We start from the raw sequence: 24,060 nt of genomic DNA, 5'->3' as shown, positions 1-24,060 counted from the left end.
CAGGACCGACTCGTCGGATCTTCAGTGTATCAACTAGTTCATCTTCGCCTGGTCCCTTTCAGCAAACTCCTACCCTACAGAGTAAGGGCCCTGGCTATAACATCCACGGACTGACCCCGAGATAGAGGAGCAAGCATCTTTTGGGAACAGAACGGAGCATCAGATAGCACCGAGGCTCGGGATGTACGATTAAGGCCACACTATTGCCGATAGTCTGGTTTTCGTCGCATGGTTGCACGGATTGGGGCCTCGTTGAGACTATCGCCGATCTGGATAAAGCGCAAAGGAGAAGGTTCCCGCGGTACCGGCGATGCAGGTCGAGTAAGGGCATGGGCCATGTCTTTGTATGGGGTCATCGTTCAATATAAACTGGGTGGTTTACAGGTAGTATGGTGAGGATGGCTGGGCATTGGACCAGGTATCGGCCCTACTAAAGCCAGGTGCATGCATGTATCGATCATTCCAGCAGCCGAGAACACCCCAACCTGCCCCTGCATACGAAACGTGGTGCTGAATCGCGATGAAAATTCTGCAGCGACTGGTCAGTGCTGGGGGCCATGGAACGTGCGCCGATTCAGCGAATTCAGATCTGGTTTTGAGCAAAGGCCGGTCCCCGTCCTTTAGGAATGATCCGCGATAGCCAGACCCCTGTCCGAGAAGAGCATAATACCACGTAATAAAAGGGGTTAGCTCGTTCCTGGACATACGGAGTACTCCGGGCTGAGCATATACCCCGGTCCCTGTTCATTTCTCCTCTGGCTCGCATGTACACTTTCCCGGTATACAAGGGCCAGAGCGAGCATGCGTCCATACCGTGGTTTTGAATGATATCCAACTCCATCATTCCCAGAATACAATGGATCAGAATCACTAGTTACCCAATAAGACCCATCTTCTTCAGGTCCGCACCGTTGGATTGTGGTGCGCCCGGCGGGGAGCAATCCACATCGCCGGTATACGGGGCTCCATGCAGATGCGAGTCAGACTATGGAATTTTGTCGGATTCTCATCAATTCTTTGCATGCGTAATTTCGTCTGATTTCCGTAGATGGAGTGGGGGTAAACAACGAGTCAGAGACCCTTGTAGTGTTAGCTAGCTAGCTAGCTAGTGTACTCCGTCGGGCGGGATTACTCGGCCCACAGAAGGTGTGATTCGGCTTCAGCTGCGCCTGAGGCTGGCTGAGTAGCCGTCGGTGGTTATGAAGTCATAAAATCTCCGCGTGTACTCCTCACAGTCTTCATTGGAGTCGGATATGTCCATGGTGGTGTACGGTATATGACTATAGTACACAGTAATATACCTGGTTAAGCACCAAGATAGCCCCCTATATACCGAGCTACGCCGAAGAAACAGGAACTGCGACCATCAACGCCAGTAGAGAATGAGCTACCTCGGCTGCCGCCAGAGTCGTCGTTTCTGCGCTGGTATCATAGATCGGCGAGACCTCGACCACATCCGCCCCGATCACAGGCAGACCCCGGAGGGCATCGAGAATCGACAAAAGCTCTCGAGTTGTAAAACCACCCGGCTCAGCTGTCCCGGTTGCTACATGGCCTCTTAGTCGATTTTATCTTGGATATATTAAGCGAGAGGAGGACACTTACCCGGCGCGTAGGCAGGATCGAGAACATCAATATCGACAGAGATATATACCTTGCTGTTCCCAACGCGCTCCTTAATCTGCTCGACGACACCACTGACCCCAAGACGGTCGAGGTCACGGGCCTTGATAATTTCGAAGCCACAGCGCAGGTCGTTGCGGATATCGCCTTTGGGGCGAACGACGGGCGCGCGAATGCCGACATGGATCGACGTGTTGCGAATTAGGCCCTGTTCATTAGTCTCCAATGGACACAACAAGGGCCGTGCAGAGGTACTTCTTCATGGGCTAGATGGAGAAATGTTCCGTGGTTGACGCCCCTATATAGAATGTGAGTTACCGTCTAACACCTCTCCAGCTGCCTATACATACGCGTAGTAAGAGATTCCGCCCCCTATGACCTTCGGATCCCAAGTATCTGCACAAGCACCTAGTCAGTCTGGCTCTATCCAAGAATCAAAACCATACCGATGTGGCTATCAAAATGAATCACAGAAACCGGTCCCCAGTGGTCATACGTCGACCGCAACGCCGACAGGGTGGTCGTATGATCGCCGCCCAGGGCAATGATGCGAGGCGTCTTCCCAGCCCGAGTATCGTTTGTGCGGCGCGACGACACGACCTGCATGGTCCATAAGCGTTAGGAATCCAATGCTCCATTCCACGCCCGAGATGAAGCAATTGGCCCACCTTATGCGCCAAGTCGAGCTGCTTCAGCGCAACCGTATTATCCAGCCAGGTCAACGGCGCATCACCACAATCCACCAGTTTCGCCCAGCTCGCAAAGGCATTTTCCCCGGTGTACACGCTCCAGCCTCCAAGACGCCGCGAGCCCAGTCGAATACCGCCTGGTCCGAAGCGGGCGCCAGGGCGGGCCGTCACTGCCTATCATATCGGATCTTAGTTTGGCTTCTTATCAGAGCGCGCGGGTCTATGGAAAGGATATACCGTGTCGAAGGGGGCGCCCAGAAAGGCGATGTCGTAGGGAGTAGAGTCGCTTTCCTCGTCTACAAAGCAGTTGACGTATGGCAGATGAGCGAATGTGGTCAACCCGTTGTACTGACTGTTGGTCGTGATATCAACAGGGTCATCGTGGGAGAGTGGCAACTGGCTAGAGCCTTGGACTGCTGCAATTGGGGGAAAGACAATGTCTCTTGCGAGGGCAATTGACAGGAGGGGTAGAGAAAGGGATATGATGTTCAAATACATGATGGTTCTTGAGATGAGGATATTTGTCTACACTAATGTGCGGACTTACGTCCATGCCGCTTATATATTCCGGCGTCGGGGCTGCCGATGAGAACGATCCTGCAGACCAAGACTTGTCGCACCAGTGACCAAACGAGTAGTTTGACGCGATGATAGCATCCGTTCAATACTACTAGACCATCCCCGATTGATATCAGTTCTATCAACATACTTGTAGATATCTTGCATTCTCATTCTGCCTCACAATGGTGGAATTTGCTGCGGAGATGACATAAAATCTCACCCGCACGCCCCCACTTCTTTTTCACCTGCGCGCAAAGTCTTCAAGATATTCCCATACAGACACACACTCACATCATGGTATGCTATTCTCTAAACACCCAATCTCACAATCTAACCGCATATTAGCCGCACGCCGACTCCTCCTACTTCGGCGGCTCCGGCTCCAAAGCCGAGATCTATACGCAGGTGCTCGAGCAAGCCAAGGGACTCGTGACCGGACAGCGCAACTGGGTAGGTGCATAACGCGATTGACATAGAAGCATGCAAGCAGTGCTAACAACACGCAGGTCAGGTAACTCACACGAATGCTCCCAGACACCCTTCAGAATTGACAATCAACAGTAACTTCTCCAACGTCGCCTCGCTGCTCTGGCACGCCTACGCCGCCCTCCCCTCGCCGTCCTCCTCCGTCAACTGGGCCGGGTTCTATATCCGCCAAGATAAATTCCCCGTCCTCTCCTCGACCTCACAGGACACCCCGAAGAAAGATGATATCCTCTTGTTGGGCCCCTTCCAAGGCCGACCGGCCTGCCAAGAGATCCGGTTCGGCCGCGGGGTCTGCGGAACTGCTGCCCAGAAGCGCGAGACCGTCGTCGTTCCGGATGTGCTGAACTTCCCTGGTCATATCGCGTGTGATGCGAGCAGTCGGAGTGAGATTGTGGTACCCATCTTGGCGGGAGGTGAAGTATGTCAATGATTCCCCTGTGGATTTGGCGAGGCTAATGTGCTAGACCGTGGCGATTATCGATATCGATTGTACGGAACCGGATGGGTTCGATGAGACGGATAAGAAGTATCTGGAGGAACTTGCAGCGCTTCTGGCGGATAGCTGCGATTGGTGATTCTGGTCTGGATGGATGAACCAGAGCTGGAGGAGGAAGGACGACGATGGATAATGACACTTTAACGCTGAAACAAGTTCGTATATATTAATACAGTACTCCCTTATAGAATGTAATTTGCATAGAGACTGCTCATTGTCGGATATTTGGCCGGCAGATACGCAGTCTTGACTCCAGGCTTGTCAAGATCTACACCCCCTCAACGTGGTACTTCGGCCGTCATCAAGGGACCCATATTAAGGCTCAAGGAGTCCTTTCCGCAAAGCTTCCGCAGGCTTCTCGCTCTTCACATATCGAATCTGATCGCGCTCCTGCCATAAATGCGTCCCGTACCGAAGTAGCTCCGCAAACGTCCCGGGCTCAATATCCTTCCCATTGTTCGCCTCCATATTCCAGGAGCCCCTGAGCCGGCGTCTTGGTCAAATCCACCTATGCGTAATTTTCTGTATACTGGACTTGGTCGAAAACTGGCGGACTATTCTATACGCTCTCCTAGACGCCTCAGACTCGGGACCAGTATCCACGCGTGTCGCCAGCACATTGAACACCTCCTCGCCCCGGAATACGACCTCTCTCTCAAACTCCCAGTTCTTGCTTAAGCCATGAAACCAGAGTACATCGTTTTGCGCATAGCCCACACTACTGAAGCCGCCGCCAGCGTTTCCAGACATACACAGATGTTGCCACGCAATAACCCGCATAATGTACTCAAACCGCGTGCGCGGGTCGACGGCATACTCCCAGGCAAAGCCGCGTTTCGGCGACGAAGAAAAGCCCATTTTCAGCGCAAGGCCACGAGTGGGGTCTGTGAAACTCTTCAATACAAGGTCTGATTTACTGTAATCTGTGCTCAGCCCCGCTTTGGACATCAAAGCAGCTGTGGCCATAATCAATGAGGCTGAAGTCCGGCTCTGAGGTAACAGCTATATATACTTATCGACGGCTGAATCGCCAGGATTTTTGGTCTCAATAACTGCTATCGATCAAGATGGCTGATCCAATTGCAATCGCATGGTTTTTAAGACTAAAAGATACTGCTAGGGCACATGGATGCCAAATCACGCTCCTGGTGACGCGGAGTACCCGGGCCCTTTGTTTTGGGAATCCTTAACGGTACAGGGCAGTACTACTGCCTAATATAAAAGAGACCCTGGACGACTAAGGATTGGCCCTGTACCGTTGAGGATTCCATTTGTTTTTTGCTGCGTCACTTTGTAGTGCTTATCTTTCAACTCCCTAGATTATTCTTCCCCTATAACATCACCCAGCAACCCAAACACCGGCACTGTCCGTACCTTCTCAGAATCAACGCCGGCCACTAGGCTATGGCTAACAAGACTCAAGCCGACGACCCGTTCGGCAAAGAAGTGCTCCGTCTCCGAGCCGAATATGAACACCGTCGCCTTACTACCAATCTTTATCCCCCTTGCGGTCGACCAATTCTCGAACTGGACTTCCAGCGTGGCGACAAGATTTATATGACGTACTGGTTCGACGATGGCACCAAGTATGGCCAGTGCGTGCGCATCTTTAACGTTCCCGGTACTCTCTCAGGCGATATCCTACGGCTCCATCGCAACTTGCCGCCCATGTCGGGCCATTTTGAGATCGATGGCAACGACATACGTCCATTGGACCATTGTCTGGAGCATCCCGAGCTCATCGAGGACGACTCCGAGGACGTGAGCGAGCTAGTTTCCAAGCTGCCTCTCGTCTGTGTCGACCCCGCGAAGCATTTTCTCAAGAAGGGCAAGTACCGAAGCGAGATCGAGAATCTCACCAGGTGCCAGGGCGGCTCTATACCGGGCCACCCACTCTCTCCGCACGTCGTCCAGCTTCTCGGTAGGTCTGCCGACGGGCAACTCGTCTTTGAAAAGTTATCGTCTAGCGCGCACACTCTCGGTCGCTTCTCCCCATTGGCCGTTTACAAGAGCTGGATTTTGCAACTCATTGACTCCTTGGATTTTCTTCAATCGGTTGGCATCGTCCACCGCGACTTACGCGCCGATAACCTTCTCTTTTCGGACGACGGGGAGCGCCTGGTTGTCTGCGATCTCGAAAGCCGCTGGGGACAGCGGTCAGCGCCCGAGGTTGCCTTCCATGGAGGCCTGGAGGACTCCGGCGGTTGGACCCGTAGATCCGACATATATGACATTGGAGACTGTATCAAAAGCATGGTTTACGCAAATGGGCCGATCACGCCCTTCGTCGAATGGCCTGTTCCACCTCCGCTCCAAGCCATTGTCGAAGCTTGCATGCGTCCGAGGCCGCAGGAGCGTCCAGCCCTGGCCGACTTGCGTTTCATGGTGGAGGAGATCCAGACGGGAACAATTTAAAGTACATGGGAGCTTGGAGGTTGGCGGCTTCTGCGAGCCTGACGGCAGCCGGGCAGGCGAGCAGCTCTTCAACTGGAATAACACCCAGTCGTTGACAGCTGGATGCGTGTGACATAGGACGTCCTAGGCAGCCCTCATAAGCAGATAAAGGCGCTAGATATAGTAGTAGGATATATAATGCAGTACTAACGACTAGTCTGTTATGATCCAACACAAAGAGACCAAAGATCAACTGATCGCACAACAAATATGCGTAGTGAAGTCATCATTTTTCAATCTGGTCATGTAGTCTATATTTCGCCATTCCGTGCAACTGCGTCAGGGTCTTGTGCCCAACTAGTTTCTCTGCTTCAACGTCACACCCACCCCCAGACAAATCGCCACGACGGCAATCTGCTCCAACACCACCATGACAAGGTAAATCGTCACATTGCCCGTAAACATGCTAAAATCGGAGTTCTGCCCGAAGATCCACACAAAGGAATACACCAGCCGGACCAGAATGAGCGGGAGAGACAGTCCCACAGCGACAAGGAGACGGCGCTCGCCCATCTCCATGCTGCCTATTTTTGACATGAGGAGGAGTTGCAGAAGGCCGAGGCCTCCCCAGGCGGCGAGGAAAAGGATGAGTCCAATCTTGGTATCCGAGGTCGCCATGTTCGCAATGAGGTTCTTAGCCTTGGTGGCGCCAATAATGCTGAAGATAATGCCGACAATAGTGGCGGCGCCAGGGATCCTGAAAAAGAAAGGAGTGATGCCCTGCCCTTTGACTCGCCCAATGGAGTTGTTCCTGTTCATAAGGAGTTAGCTGGGTCGGGTCTGCTGGAGATGGGGGCCGTCGTACGCTCTGGAGAGCAGGCTGATGCATGCTTGGATCAGAGGGCCCAGGCCGATCGAGGTGCACACGGCCCAGGTAGTGTAGAGGTTTTTGCTGTCGGGCTTTTGGATTGTGTCGAGGTAGCAGCATGCTCCGATGACTTTGAGAAGGGCGAAGACGGTGAAGAAGATCCAGCCAGCGCTACGGGTGAAGCCATGGCGGAATGCCATCCACAAGCTCACGAAGATGACAGGGAAATAGAAGATAAGTTCAAGAATAGACAGGCCGTGTCGGTAATTGACTGCCATGATGAGAGCAGAATTGATTACCTCTGAATCAAGGATACAGAAGGTACATGAAGGGGGTATTGGCTTGACTGATATGGATTACCTCGAGAGCGCGTTCGGCTTTTATGTACCTGTAGATTCCTCGCGAATATCGAGAGGACACTGCCACATTCAACATACTGCTGCAGGAGATGTGCAACGAGGCTGCAATGGCTTGTTCTGGAGTGTAGCGCGAACAAGACAGCGCTGCCTACCTACTGGCCATGCTAAAGGGAGGCGTATACTTACAGTTACCTACCTGTTGGCAGCCGCTGGCACTCTGCCAATCAGTAACCCACAATGTTCGCTCTACAGACCCGATGCGGTTAGTCTGTTGCTTAGTCTTTGCTTAGCTGACGCCAACCCAAATGGGGAAGGCGCTTTCCCTTCTGCCGTCTTCAAATGGTAGTTATCTCTATCTCCCCTGTCAAGAAACCCCTGGGAACGGGATATGTCTGCAGCCTGCCCTCACAGGAATCTGGACATTTCCCTACTGTCAGCGCGGGGGTACCAGAGAGGAGAGAAGCGTCAAGTTGCTGGTGGATCCATTATCAACCCCCCGGCTCATAATCAACTGAGTTACAATAGCTAATTCGCCCTATAGTGAGCTAAGAGTTTCAGATGACCTTGGTCCAAGCGAGCGCTGACCGAGTTGGCGCCTGCAAATCACTTCCCAGGACAGAATGGAGAAGTCGATCGTTGCGTGATAATATGTGGACGCGCGGACTTATCGGATAGAAAGATCAGCACGGCGTGTTGGCCCCAGGCAGAAGCAATCCGTTGCAGGAGCTGCGCTGCGCCTCGCATTCACCACATCTTCCGCAAGCCTATCCATATACCCCATAATCCTGAAGCATGCTCCTGTGATGGCGATTCAGGTCTATAGAGCTGGGCGGCCAAGATGGGTGAGTTGCTGCAGACCATCCCAGTCCATTGAAAGCCACCCCCTGACCACTAACTGCGCCGTAGTATACTGTGGACCACCGTCCAAAGCATGCATAGCTTGCCGCCGGCGAAAAATCGGAGTATGTCAATGGCAGATGTGTTGCACCAGCGCTCACTGACAACCGTAGTGTGACCAAAACCCCCGGGGTTGCCGCCAATGTGCAAGGTCAAGAAAACCATGCCCCGGATACCGAGACTATATCGACTGCCTGTTCAAAGACCAGACCCAATGGGCCCGAAGAAAGGTTGTCGCGGCTAGCAACCGGAGTCAATCTATACCCGACACCCCGAATGGTGATCGACCCGTGAAGAACGATACCCCGCCCGCAATTGGGGGTGATGGTCCGTCAATCGCTGCCGGAAAACTTCGGCGATCTGATTCAACGTCCCGCTGCACTTCACGGGACCGGGACCCAGTTGACATGCCACATGCCCTGGCCCTGGTACCTTCAATCCCCACCAAGTTGCAAGATCTCGGAACCACGGTGTTCTTCCGACTGTATGCACAGTTTCGTCACGCGGACGACTCCGGCGTCCCATGTCCTGCATTCTTTGATTATGCGGGTACGGTCCTTTCGGGCGACAGCGCCAACCGCATAGTCTCGACTTGTATCGAAGCAGTTGGCCTGGCCAGTGTAGCCAACATGCAACAAGACACACATATCATGGCCCGAGCAAGACGAGGATATATTGCGGCATTGAGGGGTGTCCATAACGCCCTTCGAATACCGTCTGAAGCAAGCAACGATACAACCCTGCTGGCCGTCATGCTCCTGAACTTATTCGAGCATATCAACTGCTCGGACAGCGGGTTCCTAGATGTCTGGACACAGCATGTAAACGGAGCCGCACTCTTGGTCCAATTGCGCGGAAGGCGGCAGCTTACCTACCAAACCGGGTTGCAGCTGTTCGAACAATTCTGCCAGACTCTCACATCCAACTGTATACAGAACGGGATACCCGTACCTCAGTATATTGTTGATCTCCGAGAACAGTGCGCACAATACCTGGACACGAAATCCATCTTCTGGCAGATAAGCGACGCGACGATTAAGGTGGCCCAGCTGCGCTCAATGGTTGTGCTCAAACGCATCGATAACCCGGCCCAAGTCCTACGGAAAGCTCTGGACATAGACCAGGAGCTCAAGGTTATCGAGGCACGTCTGTGGATAGAAATGCCCTACACAACCTGTTCGGATAGCCTCGATCCCAGGTTTCACAGAGGGACCTACCATCTTTATCCGGGCGTCGGGGCGCTTCATGCGTGGAACAGTCTACGCATCGGTCGCTGCCTCCTGCACCAACTGATAAGGGCGCAGATGCTCAAGGGGTTTTCGTCCATCCCTCCCTTGTTCCTGACTTCTTATTGTACCGGCCTATTCGAGACCTCGCTTGGAACTTTGCTACAAGCAATTGACGATATCCTTTGCAGCGCGCCGCAACCCCTGGGTTGGACACAGGGGTCACCTTCAATGCCTAAAGGGAGCGAACAGGTGTCCAAATCGACCCTTGCGGGTTCAAAGCTGCTCATCTGGCCTTTCTACGTTGTCATTCACATCAGCATTAAAATTGGCCTGTTCGATCACGTCGACGGGATTGATGGGTGTATGATCAATGTCCTGGAGGACGCGGGACGGCAGACAGGTATATTGGCAGCAACCCTACTGGCCAAGCTATTAAGGCAGAATCAACTACGCGCGCGCTTCCCAGACATAATTCAGAATGGGTTCGATATGGGAGAATTAGGCTCTCCCTGAAGGCACTGCAGCAACTTCACTTTCCATCAAAATCATCGTGGGCTGGAGATATCGCAGAGGGATAATGCAATATGATTTACTCCATCATAATATAGGATTGATCAGCGACCATGTGGCCCACGCATCCAGACGCCTAGGAGCACGTGGGACAAGATCCCTACACTCCTGGGAGCGTCCTAGGTTCCACTATCTAAAGCGAAGTAGTTATAATCCGTAGTCTTAAAGCAGGCAATCTATCACCGCTTGGGCAATCATGGCTCGGAGCGGAAGGCGTTTCCTATCAAATTGTCTCGTCGGCACCTCTTCGGAGAATTATGCTTCACTGGCACGACGATCGGATCAGCCCTATGTCGATCTCCCTCAGGGGATGCTGCCACGAGGTTGTACTCCGGATTCTGTCCACTCAGAACGGCAAACCAGCGTGGATGGCCAGAACTGCAGGGATGCACATCCTCCCGGATAGACGTAATGGTGGAGGGAGACTCATGAGACAAGTTCAAAGCATAACGACACACCCCTGTCTTTAATATAAGACTAATTTACGTAGCGCTGCGGATCTTACGTTGTCTTGCACCCAGTCCCTATCTAGACATCTACACGGCGACGAAGATATCGTCGACAGAAGAAGTGGAATTAAGACACACTAACAATATACAGCGAACTCCGCGTAGTACCAGTAAGTTATGTCTATCTACTATTTACATATATGCCAGTATCACGTTATTTATGACAGGGCAGTCTAGTTTCCTAATTTGGGGGCAATTCGTTTCCTCCATGGTGTCCGCGGAAGTGCTCGAGCACGTTGCTGAACTGTGTACCCCGTTCGCCGCTCAGGTTTCTCCCGCTGGATATAGTATTGGCCTTCAGTAAGCCCATGGATCAATTATTTGCCACTGGGCTTGTTATAATAAGCCGTCTTATCGACCGGGACCTTATGTACCTAAGGAGTAGCCGCTTACTTGAAGATTCCACCTATCTTCGTACATATCTTCTATTAGCACGCCACGTTGCTAAACCCTGCATCGACGATTCCATAGATGATCGCTGCAGCCTAGCTAAGACGTCCCCATCATCTCCATCGTAGTCTACTCCGTATTGGGAGCGCGGATCAGCGCGGATCAGCGGCGTGGTTAGATACCCGTTCCGCATGGCCAATACGTAAGCTCCAATCTTAAAGTCCAACCGGCCTGTCACTAGCTGTCTAGTTCGCTTATGCAAGGGACTGACTGGCGATTGGCGAATGTCCAACATTCCAAGGACGAGTAGCAGTTCGCGACCCTGTTCGTCTACCGGTCCCTATAAGCCTGGCCGAATGCCCGGCAGAAGCGACCACGTGTAGGCCAGTTCCATCGCGCTCAATTTACTTGCATAATGGACTGTAACAGCATGGACTCTCTGTCTTCCATGCTCGTGCTCTCGGGGATCGTCCGACGCCGCCTGGACTTCCCCTCTGACATGAAACAATGGCTGGCTCGTAGATCCAATGTAATCCAGAGCATTCTGGCTTCGACGCAACTGTTCAAGCTTTCGTGCCCTGCGGATAGCATGGCCCACCGGGCCCACCGGCCACACGATTGAGAGCATCCCGTCGGACAAGCATTGCTTGCCGACTTGGCTCGTATGCGCAGGCAGGTGGACATTCCGGGGGTGAAGGGGGGGCGCCGTTGATCAAGACGGGTTAGTCCTGACGTTCACCGTTTAATATCGCAAATCATTATTTAGATTCAGACTCCATGGTTCAAATGTCCTCTGATATCCTGCTACTTAACCGTCAGATTATTGCTTCTCCAGAGCTCTTCACATCCAAGATGACCAATTCTCCGAGAATGGACCCAATCGAGAAGAGACGGATGCAAAATCGCATCGCGCAAAGGAATCACCGTACGTGAGCCGCTGGATGTTCCCTGTCCCATCAGCTGCACTCGTCTGACTGCCGTCCCTCCTCCGTTTCATAGGCCGGAGAGCAAAGGAAAACATGCTAAGATATGGCTCGAATGAAGAAAAACAACCAAGTAGTGCATTGCCGTCGTTCAACACCCCACCTGGGAACAGCACCTTTTTGAATCAAGACTCGTCCGGCAATCTTCCCATAAGCAAGGAAGATACGGTCAGTGGGAGTCTGGCTCCCAGGGATAGCCCTTTACTCTGCCAACCGCACATGGATGCACACGTCGGGAATGAGATGATGCTGGACAATGCTCTTCTCAAGGACTTGGGTACCTATCCCTCCGGCATGGAATCACACTTGACTGTACACCAGAGACCGCAGACGCAGTGTTCATCATCGGGTCAGAGTTCGTCGATGCCAAATCCAACAGGTACTTACATTATCCACCGAGTCTCACCCGAGGTAGAAGCAGGGGACTTACCTTGCCTTGATCGCGTACAGAGAACACCCCCGCCTGGACATACTGTGGCTTGGGTCAACCGTTTCACACGCCACCAGACATGCCACTATATTCCCCTCCTCCAATTCCCGTGACGACCGCGAACCAGCTCGCCACGCCACAGAGCCTACTGGAGACGAACCGCGGCTTCTCGCCGGTGGCAAACCGTGCCTGGGTGGCCGGTTCGAACGGTGCTGGACATCGCATATCAAATGTACGAACGCAGCAAGATGGTTGCTATAGCACACAAGTGCGATCCCTTCAACCTACCTAGCATGGCATCATTTTGCTAATAAGAAGACAGACGGAATCCCCAACCACGGTGGATAGTGACAGTTTATCTCTGCGGTATCAGTATGTGCTGGACCATGTGCGGCGGGCGGGGTTTGAGAGCTTTGATGCTATGGTGTCTGGTTATTACACCTCGTCCTTTTCCAAGAATTCAACGGCAGAGTGTGCACAGAAGGTCAGCCGTGCGAAAAGGCTCCGTTCGGTGTTGCGGAGTCTCCACAAACACTCCCAGGAGTGGACTCGGTGGGAGGCACGCGGTTTCCAAGAGCAGGTTGTCGAGGCAGCGGAGGATATTTATGTTGCTGAGCTGGATCGGGTACAGAGAGACAGTGGTCTCAGCATGCATGGGACCATGGGGAAGGGACAATCCCTTGGCGAATTACAGAGACTCTATCAGAACAAGGTACGTGCAGCTGTCAGCGTGGGCCACAAAGATGGCGCAGCATTCTGTGTGCCGTAACAGTCAATATGATGATCCCTAGCTGACCGCATATCCCAAGGCCCCGAATCTATGGGCTTTGTTTACGGAGCTCGCTGGAGCATCCAGTCCACAAACGGAAGATGCTACCGTCCTGGCTCTGACATTACTACACTCCATGAAGACAAACCCCGAGTCAGACATCAGGGAAACGATCATAGACCTTCTGGACAGGCTGTTTTGAGCGGTGGACTACGTGAGGGTTTCAATACGAACTGGCGTTTGCGGTTCCTCGCACATAGTCCCTCTTACCTGACATGCCTCTAAATGCATCATTACTATAATGACTGCTTGTGTCATTCTAATTATCCTTACAGTCTGTCATGGGAGTTTCTTCATATTGTTAACATGGATATAATTAATCTCATACCAAAACGGGACAATGTACTTTGAAAGTCCGCTCTAGATATATATAGCCCGCATTGCTGCTGTATTCTCACACCCCCTTAATGATTTTCACATCGCCCAAAGCATCAGGACAACTCGACTATATCGGCCCAACTCTTTAGTGTAGTCACAGCTATAGCATATTGTGGGGTTTATAAGAACGGACCAAGTGACGGCCTGCTTGCGTTGATGTTAACGCCCCCTTTCTATCGACCACTCGTACTGGATTCAAATAGTTGTAGCACCCAGGAGATTATCTCATAGGAAGAATTGGCCTGCGTTGATGATGCTTTACAGCTTGTTACAATATGATTTCTTAGGCAAGAAGATTGCAGTGTTACAACCGCGCAAGCCCAACACAATTACATTCGGTGCTTTGTTTATACTGGGAACTGTAATGAACCGGGCCATGTTGATCCACCGTCATCCTGTGGCAGCAGCGGGCTTCATGGCTGGCAGTTAGACTACGCGTCAAGAAGATACGGAGTAGTCAGGACGAGGCAACAGAGACAACCTAACACTGTCCAGCTCTTGGCACGTGTATTTTGACACGGACATTGGAACTTATCTGGGTCTCCTATAATTTCTGTAGATAATGACTGGAGAAGTTGGACCTGCACGCTGATCACGCTCCCCACGAACGAGGGTATAGTATAGTGTAGTATACTATGGCCTGCTGACATTCCCATAATCGCCTAATCCTCAAGTCCCTTTAGCGTTGTCTGCTAGCTTCGAACCCCGGTCGATAAGATGTCTCCCATATAGGCGTCGATCCATTGCTGATCAAGCTCCGACGAGGAACCTCCCCGCTCGGTGGATCCGGAGTGTCAGCAAGCAATGGGTCTCGTCAGCGGGAGTAATCCCCTGTCGATCCTCGATAACGGGCTGCAAAGTCAGCAACTTGAGCTTTCGCTTAGCGTCTAAGGCGGTTGAAACATCTTATCGCATATTACTCGACTTTGTTTCATGACGCGGGGAGATCTACTCCGGTCTATCAAAGGTGCTGCACCGGGTGGAGATACTGATCTCGGAATCCCTCCGCTCATGAGGCAACAGAGTCAGCACAAAAGTGATGGGAATAAGACGCACTTGGAGCACCTGGCAGGTGCTCGCCAGGCACCGTGCACTCTTCACAACATCCGTTGACTGGCTCCGTTCTTCTCCATCAACCGGGCCGGAAAGCTTCCTCGCAGAGATGGTGCTTATCACAATTAAAGCGGGAAAACAAATATCTCTCGTGCGGTTTGTAAGCGGACATTGAATGACTGTTCGATAGCGAGGGCGTATCTGCTATCCGAGCCACGTGGGAGTAGGCCCAGAAGCAATTAGGAAACCTATATATCTGTCTTAGTGGAAGGAGGATTAATGCAGCTCGGAACTTTTCTCTCCTGGAATTTGGTTCTATACTTTCACTTCTCTCGAACGCGCACATATCACTTTGATTGACCGGCTATCTCACCATGACCACCAACGACTGTGTTGACGAGAGCCATTCGATCGCCGGTCCTGGGAGTACCAATGGAGACTCCCATACCAACGGTGGCAATCACTCAAACGGAGTCACCAACGGGGCCAACCACAACAGTAATGGGAACCATTCCAACGGATTCAGCAACGGAGCTACAAATGGAGCCGTCAATGGCGCCGCCGCTGAAGGCATTGCCATTGTTGGCATGGCAATGCGCCTTCCAGGCGGCGTCAAGGATGCCTCTGATTTCTGGAACCTGTTAGTAGAGAAGCGGGACGGCCGTGTACGCGTCCCTGCAGACCGATACAATGTGGATGCTTTCTATGACGAGAGCGGAAAGCCGGGTACTGTGCGAACACAGTACGGGAATTTCCTGCAAGAGGATCTAAGCCATGTTGACACTTCATTCTTCTCGATGACGCGGGCCGAGACTGAAAAGCTCGACCCACAGGCGAGATTGCTTCTAGAGGTTAGCCGAGAAGTCCTCGAGAACGCTGGGGAGACGGATTGGCGAGGCCAAAGAATTGGATGCTATGTCGGTGTTTTCGGTGAGGACTGGCAGGACATTCACTTGAAGGACAGCCAAGATGCCGGAATGTATCGTGTTACCGGATATGGTGATGTATGTCCTCTGGTATCCCTGTTGGTGTTAGCAACCCCATCTAACAGGCTTGTTGCAGTTCCTATTAGCGAATCGTATTTCTTATGAATATGACATGAAGGGCCCCAGGTATGCATTTGGGGACACAGCTCCATTCAATCCAGGGCACGTGCACTAATCTATCGGGAAATCTAGTGTGACTATCAAGACCGGCTGCTCCTCGTCGCTGATCTCCTTGCACATGGCTTGTGAAGCCATTGCGAATAACGAGTGCAATGCTGCCATTGTCGCGGGCTCCAACTTGATCATGTCGCCCACGATGACCATCGCGATGTCCGAGCAGGGCGTCCTATCGCCAGACGCCGCTTGTAAAACATTCGATGCGCGGGCTAATGGTTATGCTCGTGGAGAAGGTTTCGCTCTCCTGCCTTTAGGTTGAGATTCGAATTTCCAGCTAACAAGTCTTTCAAGCCATTAACGCGATATATGTCAAGCGGCTTAGTGACGCAGTCAGAGATGGCAATCCCATTCAAGCAGTGATTCGGGCGACGGCTAGCAACTGTGATGGCAGAACTCCGGGAATCTCGCATCCCAGCTTAGAAAGCCACGAAGCCTTGATGCGAGCAGCCTATACTGCCGCCGGCCTTGAAAATCACGCCGAAATGGGATTTGTTGAATGTCACGGCACCGGAACGTCGATCGGTATGAGCCCTTTCAGGCTATTCATTTGGCTGTACTGACGGTCGATAGGCGATCCTCTAGAGGCGCAGGCTGTGGCCAATGTGTTTGGAGAACGAGGAATATACATTGGATCGGTAAGGCTTCAAGGGAAACATGCTGTGTCTGTCTTTGCGGTATGACTGACCCCTCAAAGTGCAAACCGAATGTTGGCCACTCCGAGGGTGCCTCTGGTGTCACTGGGGTCATCAAAGGAGTGCTTGCTCTGCAGCACCAGACAATCCCGCCGAACATCAACTTCCAGACACCCAACCCCAAACGTAAGCTAGGAATGAGCTCTGCTGTCATTCCTCCTGCTAATCAAAAAATATAGTTCCGTTTGATAAGCTCAAGGTGCCAACGGAGGCTATTCCTTGGCCGCAAGACCGCGCCCAGAGAGTCTGTGTGAATTCTTTCGGCCTTGGTGGAGCTAACGCTACCGTAAGTCTTCCGATATGCGCATGGACTAGATATCGCAGTGTCTAACAGCAAGTAGGTTATTCTGGATTCGGCGGCGTCCCACGGCTTTGGCAGACAACCAGTTGCTGCGCAGAAAAAGGAAGAGCTTCTTGTCCTCTCCGCAAACCATACCAAGTCGTTGCAGCAACTGGTTGCGAACACAAAGGAGTATCTAGAGAACAACCCGGATGCCACAGTCGACCTCGCCTACACTCTTGGTGTGCGCCGGGAGCATCTGCCCTTCCGCACATTCCTGGTCACAGGTGACAGCTTCACTGAAGCATCCCCAGGAGTTAAGCCAAATGTTGAACAGACGCTTAACTTTGTGTTCACCGGCCAAGGCGCTCAGTGGGTTGGTATGGGGAGGGAACTACTAAGCCACTACCCCCTCGTTCTGCACACCATCCAGCAACTGGACAACACCTTGCAGCAACTGCCAGCCCGTCCGTCCTGGTCCATCGAAGAGGAGCTTCTGGCCGGGGGCTCTACGACGGAAGATGAGGCCTCTGCCAAAATCAGGACCGCGAGATTTGCAAAGGCGGAATTTGCGCAGCCTCTTTGTACAGCTGTGCAGATTGCGGTTGTTGACCTTCTCCAGTCGTGGGGCATCACTCCCAGTGCCGTCGTTGGCCACTCAAGCGGAGAGATCGCGGCTGCGTATGCTGCAAATGCCATTACCCGGGAGGAGGCAATCATTGCTGCCTTCTACCGCGGGCTAAACACCAAGTTGCAGACCAAACAGGGTGCAATGGCAGCGATCGGCCTTGGGAAGGACGGCGTGTTGCCCTTCTTGATTGAAGGCGTGGTTGTGGCATGCGAGAACAGCCCCGAGAGTGTGACCTTGTCCGGCGATAAGGAGGCGGTGCAAAAGGTCGTCGAACGTATTAAACAGGACCTTCCGGGCACCTTTGCAAGAGAATTAAAGGTGGAAATGGCGTACCATTCTCGTGAGTATCCTAGCCTTCTATCACAGCTATGCCGAAGATGTGAATACTGACCGCAACGTACCGCAGACCACATGGAGGCAATCGGAGGAGACTATGAGGCATCGATCGACCAGTTGATCAACGCGAAGAAGCCGGAGGCCAAGTTCTACTCTAGTGTCACTGGAGAGCTGGTGAACCAGAAGGGCTTCTTGGGACCTGCCTACTGGCGTGCAAACTTGGAGTCGCCAGTCAAGTTCTCGACAGCAGTCAGCGCCCTGCTCAAGGACAGCTCCGGGGACCAGGTGTTCATTGAAATCGGCCCACACTCTGCTCTTCAAGGCCCTCTCCGACAGATATTCAAAGCTTGCAACGCGTCCAGTTCGACGTATTGCTCCGCATTGGTTCGGAACACCAGGAGCACCCAAAGCATCTTGCAATGCGTCGGACAACTATTCATCCGAGGAGTCCCAGTGGACTTCAGCGCCATGGCCCCAGGTAGCGTTCTCACCGATTTGAAGCCATACCCTTGGCACCACGAAGCCGCGTACTGGGATGAAAGCCGCATCTCTAAGGAATGGCGTTTGCGCAAGTTTCCTCATCACGAGATCCTTGGAAGCCGCATCACCGATGGCTCTGGGCTGGAGCCGATATGGAGAAACATGCTCAGAACGGAAGAATGCCCCTGGGTTCGTGACCACCAGATCTCCTCGGACATCATCTTCCCTGGTGCAGGGTATATTGCCATGGCCGGCGAGGCTATTCGACAGTTGACGGGAGCTGAAGACTTCACGGTCCGCGAGGTAACGTTTGCCTCAGCGATGGTGATCAGCGAGTCCCAAGCCACCGAGATCATCACCTCTGTAAGGCCTCTGCGTCTGACCGACTCTGCTGACTCCGTTTGGCACGAGTTTTCAATCACCTCGTATAACGGCGCTTCTTGGACCAAGCATTGTTCTGGTCAGGTCCGGCCCGGCCCTGACCACGAACTGAAAGCCCCAGCTTTGCAAGCGCTGCCCAGAGTCGTCTCCTCCGCGAAATGGTACCAGGCGATGCGAAATGTGGGCCTCAATTACGGGCCGAGCTTCCAGGGCCTGGATGACATCTGCACAGGAACGACCGACATGGTTGCCCATGCGTCAGTTTCCAACGCTGCCCACTCAGGGAAGGGACTTTACGCCTTGCACCCGTCCACCATTGACATGTGCGTCCAGCTGTTCAGCGCAGCGGCCTCATATGGACAGCCACGGAATCTTAAACTGCTTTCTGTGCCCAGAGCCATTGACAGCCTGTACATCGGCCGACCTGAGGGCCAGCTGGATGTCGAGGTACAGGCAACTGCCACCCCCAGGGGAATGATTATGGGTACTGGAGTTGCTACCTCTGGCGGCAAGGTTGTCCTGGAAATCAACGGGCTCAAGCTACATCCGCTGGAAGACAGTCGCTCCTCTCGCGGTAGCGACCCGCACGCAGCATGCCGCATTCACTGGCAGCCACATGTTGACTTCCTCAAACCTAGTGACCTTATCCGGCAGAGCGAGGCAGGAAGTCAACGACAATGGTATCTCCCAGTCGAGAGGCTGGCCCTCCTATGCACGATTGAGAGTAGCACACAGCTAAAGTCGCTTCAGCCGTCGGAGACGCATCTCACAAAGTTCCAGTCTTGGCTGGAGCGGGAACTTGATCGTACAGCGCGAGGAGACAATGTCCTCGTTGAAGGGCCACGGGAGATTGCTGCCATGACTTCGGACGACCGGGTTGCTGAGATCAACCGGCTCACTGAGCAAATCTTGTCGACACCAACCAAAGCGGCTGCCATTGCGCTCCGAAGAATCTTTGACGCGCTCGGGGCCATTTTCCAAGGGGAAAAGGATCCTCTGGAACTGTTGCTTGCGGATGATATCCTCGCCCAGCTGTATAACATGGGAGATCGATGGGACTATGCGGACTTCCTCAAAGCTCACTGCCATGCCAAACCTTGGCTTAGGATTCTGGAGATAGGTGCCGGGACTGGAGGCACCACGGCCAAAGTCCTCGATCTCCTTTCCTCCCACGGAGAGCGCATGTATGGCCTATATTCGTACACCGATATCTCAGCGGGCTTTTTCGTCGAGGCGAAGCAGCGGTTCGCGAACTACTCCAATATTGAATACTGCGTGTTGGATATCACTAAAGACCCCGTCGAGCAAGGCTTCGAGCCCGGCTCCTACGATATTATCATTGCGGCAAATGTCCTTCATGCGACGCCAAAGCTCAGTGAGACGCTCGCAAATGTTAAGAGCCTTCTTCGACCGGATGGGTGCTTATTCCTTGAGGAATTGTGCTCCACTGCCAATTGGTTGAACTATATCATGGGTACTCTCCCCGGCTGGTGGTTGGGTGAAGAAGACGACCGTGCCTGGGAACCGTACGTTTCTCCAGAGAGATGGGCACAGGAAATGGCAGCTGTGGGATTTGGAGCGCCAACAGTGGTCTATGATGATGTGGCTCCCTACCAGGCCAGTGCCCTGCTTGTTTCATCCCCGGTGGCTACCGAAGACAAGCAGACCCGGAAAACAATCTCACTACTCTGCAGCAATGCCGACCAGTCACCTTTTGTCTCCGAGGTAGAGACCAAACTGAGAAATGAAGGCTACATCGTCGAACGGTCCACATTGGCTGAGATGCCGAAGCCGCGACAGGACATTGTCTCCGTGCTGGACTTGCAAGAGCCATACCTGGAGAACATATCCGAAGAGCGCTTCCAGGAACTAGTGCGGTTCCTCCAGGCAATCGATGCAGAGTCTGGTGTCCTATGGGTCACAAGAGCTATCCAAATGCATTGCAAGGACCCGAGATGGGCGCAGTCGCTTGGCCTGACCCGCACAGTTCGAAACGAACTCGGCGTCGATATGGCCTCTCTGGAGCTTGACAACCTTGGAGGTGAAGCCAGCACAGCTGTCGTGAAGGTGTTGCAAAATTTCCAGCGTCGTGTGAAGTCTGACGACTACGACCCTGACTATGAATGGGCCCTCGACAATGGCAAGGTCCATGTTGGCCGGTTCCATTGGTTCTCTGTCAACGACACACTTTCTCTCACCAGTGCTGATAGCAAGGTCCCTAAGAGACTGGAAGTTGCCAAACGAGGTTTCCTCGAGACCCTTGGATGGGTTCAGCAACCCACGCGCGTCCCTGATAGTGATCTAGTGGAGATTGAAGTTCGCGCTGTGGGCATGAATTTCAAGGTTTGTGTCTCGTCTTCTGTATAAAAGACTTGTCTAACGTGAATGCAGGATGTCCTTATTGCACAAGGTATTGTTGATGGGCATCCAAGCGAGGGCAATGGCCTGGGTTGCGAGTGCGCCGGTATCGTCCGCCAGGTCGGTCCTGAGGTCCAAAACGTTGCGGTTGGAGACCGAGTGATGGTATTTGCCGGTGGCTCGCACTCCACCTCTCTCATTACGAGAGCATCACTTTGCGCGAAGATCCCGGCCGACTTGTCGTTCGAGGAGGCGGCGACAATGCCTTGTGTCTATAGCACCGTCATTCACAGTGTCATCCACCTGGGTCGATTGCGAAAGGGACAGGCAAGTATCTCTGATTCATTACTACTCCAGTAGGGGTATGCATTCATCATGCTGACAGTCAATTATCTAGACCATCTTGATTCACTCCGCGTGTGGTGGTATCGGCATTGCTGCCATCCAGATCAGCCAGATGATAGGCGCCACGGTACGCCGAATTTCTATTCACACTCCGACTCTGCCAACATGAACTAACATGCATCAGATCTACGCGTCGGTGGGAACAGAAGAGAAGATCCAGCATCTGGTGAACACGTATGGCATTCCTCGCAGCCACATTTTCAGCTCGCGCGATGCCTCTTTCCTTCCCGATGTCCTCAAAGCGACCAATGGACGCGGTGTTGATCTTGTCCTCAACTCGCTTTCGGGTGATTTGTTGCACGCATCTTGGAAGTGCGTTGCATCTTATGGGTCGATGGTGGAGATCGGAAAGCGCGATTTCATCGGCCATGGCAGGCTGAATATGGACACCTTTGAAGCCAACCGGGCGTTCTTTGGCGTGGACTTTGCTCAGATCTGTGCCGAAAGACCGGATATCACCCAAGAGTGAGTAAAAACCCACATACGGTATGGCTATAGGCTAACAGGACTCCAGAATCCTGGAAGAGTGCGTTCGGTACTACAGCGAGGGGTCCATTCGCCCTATCACCCCAGTGACCTACTTCCCCGCCGAAAAGATCCAAGATGCATTCCGATTCATGCAGAGAGGATCGCATATTGGCAAGATAGTGGTTTGTATGCCCGAGGACTCGGATGCTTTGCCCACGATCGGGAAGCAGAAACAGCTAGACCTCCGGTCCGATGCTTCTTACCTGCTTGTCGGTGGCTTGGGTGGTCTCGGTCGAGCTGTTTCTACCTGGCTGGTTGAAAACGGTGCCAGAAATCTGGTCTACTTGTCACGGTCTGCTGGACAGTCTACTCAAGATCAGCTATTCTTCCGAGAGCTTGAAGCTCAGGGATGCTCCGTCCAGGCATTCCCAGGCAATGTCTCCGTCCTCAGCGATGTTGAGCGTGCCGTTCAGGGTGCACGGTTGCCTATCGCTGGAATCCTTCAGATGTCTATGGTCCTACGGGTACGTTGCTAACTGCATCCCCCATGCTCAGGATCCTGTCAAGACTGACTTCCCTTGTGTTCAGGATGGAAAACTCGATGAAATGAGCATCAGCGACTGGGAAGCCGCCGTCAAGCCCAAGGTCGACGGAACCTGGAATCTTCACAAAGCGACCCAGTCGATTCCGTTGGACTTCATGGTTATGTTCAGTTCGTTCTCGGGTCTCGTGGGACAGCGTGGACAGGCCAACTACGCTTCCGCAAACACGTTCCTGGACGCCTTCGTTCAATATCGCCATGCCAATGGTTTGGCGGCCTCTGTCCTCGATATTGGTCCCATCGAAGACGTAAGGAACCCATTCTACCAATATCCCCCAAGATCCTCGTCATCCGCTAACAGGCAACGCGGCACTAGATCGGCTACGTCAGCACGAACAGAATGGTCCTCGATCAATTCAAGGCGACAAATCTGCATGTCCTACAAGAGACAGACCTGCTTGAGACGCTGCATGTGGCCATCCTGTCGTCCATGCCAGGTTCCTCCGCCGATGGCTTCGTAAATGACAGCCAAATCGGCATTGGTCTACGGATGACCGTACCCTCGCAAGCACCGAACAACCGGTAGACACCCCCCACTGACCACTATATCCCAACCACAAACTAACTTCTCGGCTCCCGTATAGATGCATCTGGAAACGCGACCGCCGTATGTCGGTCTACCGCAACATCGAGCAGGTGGAAGAGGTTGAAGATTCTGGTGCAGCGGGCTTGGGACTTCGTCAATTCCTCTCCGAAGCGCAAGCAAACCCGGCCATGCTCAAGGATGACAGCAGTGCCGAGTTCCTCGCGACAGAGCTGGGGAGGACGCTGCACGGATTCCTCCTGATACCGGTCGAGGACGTCGACATTTCCAGATCCATCACCAGTATGGGTGTGGATTCGCTCGTGGCGATTGAGCTGCGTAACTGGTGTCGACACAAGATGGGGCTTGAGTTCACCGTCTTGGAAATTCTCGATCTACCGAACCTGAAGGCCTTTGGCCAGGCTGCGGCACAACGTTTGTTCTCGAAATACGGGGGTGGCGAAGAACATGTCCGTGAATCGTTCTTGACCATGAAGGCGCCATGAGACATCCCTCTGACTTAGCTATGGTTACTATTCAATTTTGATTGTGTCGCAGTATTCAATGCTTTGTACTTTCTTGTGTTGATCGTTGTCGATATGCCGTTCGTCTTTAGTACCCGCTACTCTATCCAGACCATACACGCCAGAATAAATTGAACCTCGCCGCAATCCTGTTCCCTATTTGTAGTTCCGTTAATCTTTGTGATCTCGGCTATGTGGTTATCGTGCTTCCTTCCGAGGTGTTGGGACTTGATTGTCTGTATGCATGAGGCGCAATATATTGAGCCATTACCGGTTCGACAGCTATGTGGGATCACCTAGTAAAGCTCATACATATATATATCCTTATGGCAAAGGGAATCATTATTTTGCTATCAGGGCTAAATATCTCACCTATGGTTTTCTCCTAAAAACCCGCCACACCTAGTCAAAACGCGTACCAGATGCTCCATCTAATCGATACAGGCCACCAATGCAGAATATAAAGAACGTCGT

At 52.7% G+C, this 24,060-nt stretch overlaps 8 protein-coding genes across 8 annotated transcripts; 5 read left to right on the top strand and 3 right to left on the bottom strand.

Annotated features, from left to right (window-relative positions):
* Positions 1 to 874: 874 nt before the first annotated feature.
* Positions 875 to 2,810, bottom strand: ATEG_08179 (uncharacterized protein; the record flags this gene model as incomplete). The annotated part of the gene is made up of 8 exons (XM_001216800.1): positions 875 to 985; positions 1,392 to 1,546; positions 1,606 to 1,831; positions 1,879 to 1,921; positions 1,952 to 1,963; positions 2,120 to 2,223; positions 2,292 to 2,486; positions 2,550 to 2,810. 8 exons carry the CDS (start codon positions 2,808 to 2,810, stop codon positions 875 to 877), a joined length of 1,107 nt encoding a protein of 368 aa, XP_001216800.1.
* Positions 2,811 to 3,167: 357 nt separating this feature from the next.
* On the top strand, positions 3,168 to 3,934 carry ATEG_08178 (GAF domain-containing protein; the record flags this gene model as incomplete). Its single annotated transcript, XM_001216799.1, has 4 exons — positions 3,168 to 3,170; positions 3,219 to 3,323; positions 3,385 to 3,777; positions 3,824 to 3,934. The coding sequence occupies 4 exons, from the start codon at positions 3,168 to 3,170 to the stop codon at positions 3,932 to 3,934; spliced, it is 612 nt and encodes a 203-aa protein (XP_001216799.1).
* A 236-nt stretch (positions 3,935 to 4,170) lies between these two features.
* Positions 4,171 to 4,821, bottom strand: ATEG_08177 (uncharacterized protein; the record flags this gene model as incomplete). Its single annotated transcript, XM_001216798.1, has 2 exons — positions 4,171 to 4,348; positions 4,421 to 4,821. The coding sequence occupies 2 exons, from the start codon at positions 4,819 to 4,821 to the stop codon at positions 4,171 to 4,173; spliced, it is 579 nt and encodes a 192-aa protein (XP_001216798.1).
* A 438-nt stretch (positions 4,822 to 5,259) lies between these two features.
* Positions 5,260 to 6,270, top strand: ATEG_08176 (uncharacterized protein; the record flags this gene model as incomplete). Its single annotated transcript, XM_001216797.1, has 1 exon — positions 5,260 to 6,270. The coding sequence occupies one exon, from the start codon at positions 5,260 to 5,262 to the stop codon at positions 6,268 to 6,270; it is 1,011 nt and encodes a 336-aa protein (XP_001216797.1).
* Positions 6,271 to 6,606: 336 nt separating this feature from the next.
* Positions 6,607 to 7,395, bottom strand: ATEG_08175 (uncharacterized protein; the record flags this gene model as incomplete). The annotated part of the gene is made up of 2 exons (XM_001216796.1): positions 6,607 to 7,060; positions 7,115 to 7,395. 2 exons carry the CDS (start codon positions 7,393 to 7,395, stop codon positions 6,607 to 6,609), a joined length of 735 nt encoding a protein of 244 aa, XP_001216796.1.
* A 919-nt stretch (positions 7,396 to 8,314) lies between these two features.
* ATEG_08174 (Zn(II)2Cys6 transcription factor) lies at positions 8,315 to 10,115 on the top strand (the record flags this gene model as incomplete). Its single annotated transcript, XM_001216795.1, has 3 exons — positions 8,315 to 8,318; positions 8,383 to 8,438; positions 8,487 to 10,115. 3 exons carry the CDS (start codon positions 8,315 to 8,317, stop codon positions 10,113 to 10,115), a joined length of 1,689 nt encoding a protein of 562 aa, XP_001216795.1.
* Positions 10,116 to 12,563: 2,448 nt separating this feature from the next.
* On the top strand, positions 12,564 to 13,455 carry ATEG_08173 (uncharacterized protein; the record flags this gene model as incomplete). Its single annotated transcript, XM_001216794.1, has 3 exons — positions 12,564 to 12,716; positions 12,807 to 13,196; positions 13,294 to 13,455. 3 exons carry the CDS (start codon positions 12,564 to 12,566, stop codon positions 13,453 to 13,455), a joined length of 705 nt encoding a protein of 234 aa, XP_001216794.1.
* A 1,663-nt stretch (positions 13,456 to 15,118) lies between these two features.
* Positions 15,119 to 23,568, top strand: ATEG_08172 (uncharacterized protein; the record flags this gene model as incomplete). The annotated part of the gene is made up of 16 exons (XM_001216793.1): positions 15,119 to 15,748; positions 15,807 to 15,856; positions 15,923 to 16,095; positions 16,199 to 16,429; positions 16,478 to 16,542; positions 16,602 to 16,725; positions 16,779 to 16,885; positions 16,941 to 17,850; positions 17,917 to 21,050; positions 21,099 to 21,230; positions 21,463 to 21,537; positions 21,595 to 21,935; positions 21,985 to 22,462; positions 22,527 to 22,787; positions 22,856 to 23,061; positions 23,124 to 23,568. 16 exons carry the CDS (start codon positions 15,119 to 15,121, stop codon positions 23,566 to 23,568), a joined length of 7,362 nt encoding a protein of 2,453 aa, XP_001216793.1.
* Positions 23,569 to 24,060: the final 492 nt, after the last annotated feature.

Source organism: Aspergillus terreus, genomic scaffold, assembly GCF_000149615.1.
Source record: "Aspergillus terreus NIH2624 scaffold_12 genomic scaffold, whole genome shotgun sequence".
NCBI lineage: Eukaryota > Fungi > Ascomycota > Eurotiomycetes > Eurotiales > Aspergillaceae > Aspergillus > Aspergillus terreus.
This window is presented reverse-complemented; position numbering and strand designations above follow the sequence as displayed.